Source organism: Crocodylus porosus, unplaced genomic scaffold (assembly GCF_001723895.1).
Source record: "Crocodylus porosus isolate Cpor-Errol unplaced genomic scaffold, CroPor_comp1, whole genome shotgun sequence".
Classification (NCBI taxonomy): Eukaryota; Metazoa; Chordata; order Crocodylia; family Crocodylidae; genus Crocodylus; species Crocodylus porosus.
The window spans coordinates 10,216,453-10,223,680 of record NW_017728926.1 but is presented as its reverse complement, the minus strand read 5'-3'; the positions used below and the strand labels follow the sequence as shown (position 1 = coordinate 10,223,680).

At 61.0% G+C, this 7,228-nt stretch overlaps 1 protein-coding gene across 1 annotated transcript; it reads right to left on the bottom strand.

The window, feature by feature from the left end:
* Window positions 1–971: 971 nt before the first annotated feature.
* On the bottom strand, window positions 972–6,456 carry SLC25A34 (solute carrier family 25 member 34). Its single transcript, XM_019541425.1, has 4 exons — window positions 6,284–6,456; window positions 4,755–4,907; window positions 4,236–4,370; window positions 972–2,402 (listed from the first exon to the last, which is right to left on the bottom strand). Exons 1-4 carry the CDS (start codon window positions 6,377–6,379, stop codon window positions 2,220–2,222), a joined length of 567 nt encoding a protein of 188 aa, XP_019396970.1. The 5' UTR covers window positions 6,380–6,456; the 3' UTR covers window positions 972–2,219.
* Window positions 6,457–7,228: the final 772 nt, after the last annotated feature.

Sequence of the window (7,228 nt, the reverse complement as noted above, 5' to 3'; positions counted from 1 at the left end):
GTTTAAGAGGAGGCTGGATGAACACCTTGCCAGGGTCGTTTGACCCCAGTACTCTTTCCTGCCACGGCAGGGGGTCGGACTCGATGATCTGCTCAGGTCCTTTCCAACCCGACCAACTATGAAACTGCTCATATCACTTGATGCTGGAGGTCTCCGATTCACCCGTCCATGGCCCAGCATCCCTGAGACGTTCAGGGGGGCTGTAGTTCCCAGGACCTGCCCAGAGGGAACCTTTGCTGGTGGTAGGTGCTGCAGGATGGTGCTGTGACTGCAGGTGGATGTTGTGGGCTGGGCAGCAGCCACTGACCCCGTGAGCAGGCCCAGGGCTGTGTGTCTGCACGTGCTCTGGCTTCTCTACGTGGCTCACGCCCCGGTCACAGGTGGGGGAGCAGAGGGGACAGCTCTGCAGGTTGCTGGCGAGCAGGCTCGGGGCAGTGGTGACTACAGGCTCAGCTGATGGTGCTGGGCGCGCTCTGGACCCAGGGCAGCAGGTGAGGCTTCCCAGTGCTGGGAGAGGCAGAACTGGCTCCAGAGCAGCAGGGCTGGCTGCAAACACATGGCCCCTTCCACCGCTGAGGCAATGGACAGCCCATCTCTAGCACCAGTCCTCCAGCTTTCCCATGGCTGCACTTGAGCAAACGGGAGGTAAATTCCTCTCAATTCACAGGCAGTACCTGACACATCCCTGGAGGGAGACCACGTGCTGTCCTGTGCTCACCTGGGTCCGGGTCCGCTGCCCTGGAGACAAGTGCTGTGTGGCCAGATCTGCTGGGTGGATCCCTATTGCCCTTTGCTGCTGCATCCCCTCGATGCCTGGGGCTACAGCATCTGCTTCAAGGTGCCAGCAAGGGCAGTGGTCACACCAGGTCCAAGCCACAGCGGCCTGGGCTAGCCAGGACACGCACGCAGGGCAGGACCCCGATGGAGCCCTGCAAACGCCGGCAGCAAATTAAAAACCGACAGGACAGATGTAAAAACAAGGCACAAGAATCAAACCCTTTTATTGGGTTGCTGTGATCCAGGCTCCTATACAGCCTGCGCCATGGCCTTACCCCCGCTCCCTTCATCACCCCGCATGGGGCTGGGTCAGCAGCGCTCCCAGGACGCAGGGCACCAGGTCAACATGTGACCAAGGCAAGAGGCTTGGCAGGCCAGGATCATCGGTGCTCAGGGCCCAGGGGTCTCGCCCCTGCCATGGAGGAGGGTGGGGGGAGCTGCTCCCCTGGACTTGGGCCACAGCAGTTCGCTTCCCAGCTCCCGTCTCTGCTGCCAGGCTCGCACAGGCTGGGGTGGGTTTGCAAGAGGCTGAGAGCTCAGACCCAGGGGGCTTGTGCAGTGATAAAAGCCCCCCCCGGAGAAGGGAGAGCTGCCCGCTCACCCCAAGGAAATCCACCTCGCAGCCCCCTCACCCCACCGCCTGGGTAGGCAGCCCCTGCCCTGTCCCTTTAGCAGTGCCCATCTCCAGAACAGCAGGGTGCCCGGGACATCTCCCAGGCCAGGCCACGGTGCGTGGGCAGTCCTGGAGGGCACCGCGGTGTCCCCGGGGTGCTGCTGGTGATGTGCTCCTTGGAACAGGCCTCTCCGCACACAGTGCTCGGCTCCCCCCGCGCAGACCCTGCTCCCCTGCTAAGGGCCACACTTGGGTCCTTCTCCAGCAGACAACCCCCAAGAGCTTGGCCCTCCAAGCCCATCCAAGGCCAAGAGTAGCTCGTAGCATGCTGCCTGGCACACATACATGCCAGGCCCCCGCAGCACCCTACCACGCATCAAGTAATTTACCCCCGTGGCAGCCCCACAAGGAGGGCGAGTGCAACGACCCCTGTTCTGCAGGTGGGGAAACTGAGGCACGGGAGAGGGACACAACTTGCCCAAGAGAAAGCCCATGTCAGGGCTGTGTGGACACCCGGGTTGGACGTGCTGCGGCAGGCTCAGATGGCAGAGTTCGCTCTACGGGAGACACCTGTCCTGGAAGGAGCCCCAGCTTCTCATCCGGGGGCGTCTGGACCCAATGGCCGGCAGCCGAGCTGGGCCCAGAGCACCCCCCCGACCCAGATGTCTTAGGGGGCTTCAGACTCCCTTCAACACCTGCCCTGACTCTGCCTGGGCTCCTGTACAGCAGTAGCCCTGCTGCTCCCAGGCTCCGGGTCTCATTACACGGCGCAGAGATCTCGGCGTCTGCGCGTCGGTGACGGACGTGCCCGTCTTGCTCACACGGAGGCTTAGACGCCGTGCTGCGGGTGGTAGCAGGCCAGCTTCCGCAGCTCGTCCCAGAAGAGCAGGCTGAGGATGGTGTGTGGCCCCAGGCGCAGGTAGGCAGGGCCGATGCCTTTATATAGGGCCAGGACGCCCTCCTTGCCGGAGATCTGCACGAAGCAGTCCAGCAGCCCTCGGTAGAGCTTCCCCTGGAGATAAGATGCACGGTGAGGGATAAGAAACAGGGCCCTACTTGCGCCCCCCTTCCATGCGTGCCCAGCCCTGCCATCGTCCCTCTCGGTCCTTCCAGTTTGTCTGCATCCTCACTGAAGGTTGGAGATGAGGGCCAGACCCAGCTCACCAGTACTGCACCCCTACTCAGCTGACAACATCTCCCCTTGCAAGGCTGATCACAGTAAGGCTGGATTTTCAGAAGACCTGGGCTTACTTTTGACCATCTGGTCCTCAGGGACCTCAGCCAAGAACTCATCGGGCGCGTCCACACATTCATTAATGAGCGTTAGGTAATGCGCGTTAAATCTAGTACCTCCATTGTGAAATACTAGGAGAATGCACATTAGCCTATTTTAATGTGCATTAGCTAAAGAGCACACGTTTTTTTGTGATGCTTGAATGCGTATTAAAATAGGCTAATGTGCTTTAAAGCTCATGTGTACACGCACCCATGATGACACTAATGCTTTATGCCCTTCCCATGAGGATTTCAAAGTGCTTGAAGCAAGGACTGCTTTGCCTGGGGGAAAGCAATTACCCCCATTTTACTGAGGGGAAAAACTGAGGCACAAAGCAGATCGGATTATTCTGGGGCACTGCTTGCCGTATTCTTGCAGATTTTGCTTCAAAACAAGTGAAAGCCTGAAAGGTCCCTGTTTCAGAAGAGCCTTTTACCAGGATAAACTAGTAGTCACCCCAAAACAACTCTGGCTGACCTGCTGGACTACTGGAGTGGAATTTGGGTCATTATTTTTAAATTAAAACGTTTGAAGAAGTGGTGCGTTCTTGGTGCACCAGAAAGGGTCCCGCTTCTGGAGTCAGGGCAGGTGCAATGCAGCTGGAGCTTCCTTTCCAAGGGGAGACATAAGGCCGGCTCCCCAGCTGGTATAAACACACGTAAGGAAGGCCGAGCACCAGCTGAGGACCTGCCCGATCTTTTCCTGCTCACTGTGTGCCATGTCCTGATTCTCCTTGAGGTCTATTTATAAGTGCTGTTTCGAGGAAGCTTTCACATGACATGACCCGGTGCCTGCCCGACTTCTTGTAGAAGCCCACAGGAGCCAAAAGGAAAGTGCCAAGCCGACAGGGTTCAGTGGGCCACGTGGAGGAAGTGCCCAATCTGGGCACGATGGGGCAGCTGCCGGGCATGTGGCCGAGGCATGGACAGAGGCTGGGGAAGGGATGAAAACATCCCTTTGGACGAGTGACCCAGTGCCCAGGGGCTATAAATACAGACATCGGGTTGCTTGCTGGCAGGCGCTGGGTCACGTGGCAGGCATCTGTTCAGCGCTCGTGGCACTGCTGGGTGAAAGGCTACGGCCGTCAGCTGAACCGGGGCTGACAGCGCGCTGCAGAGCCTCAGCTAGGATGTTTCAATCACACCATGCTGGGGGGGAGCAGCCGGGCCATATCCCGCTGCCCCGGAGACGGTGAGAAAACGCCCTGAGCGACTGACTCGGCAAGGCACTGACCTCACAGTCGGGGTCTCGGCGGCCAAGACCACCGCTGTCCCGAGATGGGCTGAGAACAAGAGCGTGCTCAGCAGACTGGGGAAGGGAAAGGTGCTCAGGGCAGCGAGGCCTGGGGTGCACAGCACAGGGACGTGAGCCGGGGATGATCCCAGATCTTCCGCCCCTGGTCCCCTCCAGGCCTCTGGTTTGCCATCAAAGGGATACTTCTTGCCCTCACTTCTTCCCGAGATAACTATGTGGCGTGCTCACATCGAGGGTCCCTACGCCCCCGTGTAGCCTGGACGGGGGAGCCGACCTGCCCGCACACCCCAGGCTCGCGCCAGGTTAGCCACTTACCACCCCCGACTCGTCCACGGGCTGGTTGTAGAGTCTGGTACTGACCACATCGAAGGGAGTCATGGCCACGGCCACAGCCACGCTGCTGATCATGCCAGCTGCCAAGGCCACCATCCAGCTGCCCTCCTTGAACCACTGCGAAAGACAGGACCAATAGCCTGATCGGCTGCTCTGCTTTCTGCTCCCTGCCTCGTCCCCTGCTCTGCTTTCTGCTCCTTGATGTATGCTCCCTGCCTGATTAACTGCTCTGCTTCCTGCTCCCTGCGCTATCTGCTGCTGTGCTGCCTGCTCTGCCACGTGCCACCAGCTAAAGAGACTGGACAGGGGCCCCGAGGGCCCCGAACCCTTTGGTGCCTGGAGGCGGGCACCGCGATGGACCAGCACCTCCCCTGCTCTTGCAAAGCTGCGGGTGGAGTGCCCTGGCTAGGCCCATGTCCCGTTGAAAAGGTGTCCCCCCAGGCTCCCCAGTGAGAAGGGAGGGGTGAGTCCAGGCCCCCGCAGCTGCACGCAGCCCCTTACCTTGCGCTTCCTCACCCAGTCCTTGGCGGACGCGAAGGTGGCCAGCTGCACCGCGGAGCCCACCATGACGCGGGGCACGGCGCCATTCACGCCCCGCCACAGGCCCACGATGCCCTGCTTCCTGTAGATGGTCTCAAAGGCGTCGGAGACACTCTGGACAGAGAGTCAGACAGACAGGTGGGAATTAAAGGGGCTGAAGTAGAGGTGGACCGGGACAGCTCTCTGGGGCACCCTTCACCCTTGCGATGCCTCATCCTATGCGCAGAGCTTGCAGAAATCAATGCTCCCTGGGTGCGCTCGGGCCAAGGACGGCGCCTTGGCAAGGATCTACCAGTTAATGCTCTCTGAGACAACCCATGGGGCTGTAACTCCCAGGGGAGGCTGTTGGCAGGACTCTACTTGCATAATCCCCGGAGAGAAGACACTGGCCATGCCTGGCGGGGATGGCACGTACAGCAGGCCCCGGCTTTGCCATCTCTACAGCTGGCAGGGCGCTTTGCTTTCACCGCCCCTCAGCGCGGAGCCAGGGCTTGCACACCAGGATAGGAACCCGGGCACCTCGCTGCCGGGAAGTGAAACACCGCCCGCCCGGCTGGGGCCGGCGCCAGAGCCTGCAGCAGCAAACAGGCGGTAACGGCAGCACCCGCCCCCTCCTCCACCTCGGCCAGATCAATTCCTCCCATTCAGCAATTTCTGGTTGCAAAACACTCGGTGTCATCAGCTGCGGGAGCATTAATGGCTTGTGTCACTCTGTGCACAGCGAGAGGGGGCTGAGATCCCCAAGTGACCCACAGCAAAGGGGGACGGACCCAGGGAGCAGGCCTGAAAACCCAGCAGCTCCACTGCGCCCACAACTGCAAGGGGCATTTTGCCGCCAGGGAAGCGGGGAATACCCAGTGGGCATCACTGCCGCGGCTGGTGCAGCCTCTGCTCAGGGAAGCTCGTGCTATATCTCCATCTTGGTTAGTCTACAAGGTGCAGATCTACCCTGCCTTCCCTGTGACAGCACATGCAGGGAGCGGGCACTGCTGCAGCTTAGGCCCCTGCCACACGTTACACGCATTATGGGATTCACTGGTGAGTCGTGCCACAAATTTAAACCGGGCACACACGCAAAATAAGACTACACATGCAAAGGAATTATCATGCAGTTAACTGGCGAATCGTGCAACAAAAGTAGACCTGCCGCACGTGGAAAGCAAGTAGCACGCTAGAAAAAGAGCCAGCCAGCTGCCAAATTAGAGCTTCAATGTGTGTAACAGCCTTATAGCTGGTTACTAGCCATCCTTCATGTGGCTGAGTCCTGCCTCTTGGAAGAAGCATGCACAGAGACCCAGAGATGTCAGCTCAGAGCCGGGCCGTCCTCGTAACACCCGCGCACACACCCGTAACCCTGGGCACACACCGCACCCACACCCGCATCCCCGCCTCTCTGCTCGTCCCACGTGCCGCCCTGCCAGGAGACCAGCCCGACTCAGAAACCAAGCCCGGGGGGAAACACGGGGCGGATTCGCAAGGCTTCTGCTTACCTGGTGGTTGTGCTGGTGTCCCACCGCCACGGCTGCCACGGTCTGGGCTTGCAGGTGAGTTTTGACCTGTAGCAATTCAAAGGAAACGGGCCACATTGGAGTAGGAAGCTGCCAGGATGCACCCACTCCTACCCAGCGGGTTAGACTGGAGCCCTCTCCCCTGAGGAGGACAGGAGTTCTCCCACCAGATCACCCCGACTCCTCCTGCATCATTGTGGGGGAGCGGATTCAGGCTGTGGGTGCACGGTGCCCCCCAGCGGGCCTGCCTCAGCCCCCTGACCGATGCCCTCTGGAGAGGAGCGCTTGCAGCCTGGCTCTCCCTGGTTGCCCACGCAGCCCTCGCGAGGGCCAGACTTGACAGCCGGCGAGATGCCTCGCAGACTCAGCCCCTCGCTGCACCTTTGCTGGGTGGTGAGGTATGGCAGCAGAGCAAAGACCCCTACCCCTGGCTCCTGTGCCCTTTCTTCTGCTCCTAGCAGGGTCAGACGTCTGCGGGAAGCGCGGGGCAGTGCAGCGAGCTCCCCCCTCCCTCGTTAAGCACCAGCACGATGCTTGCTCCCCGCAGCGTCCCGAAAGACCGAGTCACTTCATAAGGCTCCTCCAAAGCTCGGGGCAGGGGCATCCGCGCTCCACGCCCCTTGCCCGGCGGCTGCTACGGCTTCCCTAGTCACCCCTGCCCCAACGGCGGTGTGGCGCTGCCGGCGGCTGCCCCAGCCCTGAAGCGGGGCTCCGCATCTCTGGGGCCCAGAAAAGCCGCTGGCGGTGAGACACGCTAGACGAGTCCTGTCCACTCAACTGTCCAGGGGGCGGCTCGGCAAACAGCCTGTCCCGCGGCTTGCCGCTGCAGGCCCCCGGCCGCCAGGCAGCGGGGAAGGGCCTCGGGCGCTCCTTCCCGGGCACGCGCGGCGTCTCCCCGGGAGCGCAAGCGCCGGCACCCGCGGGTGC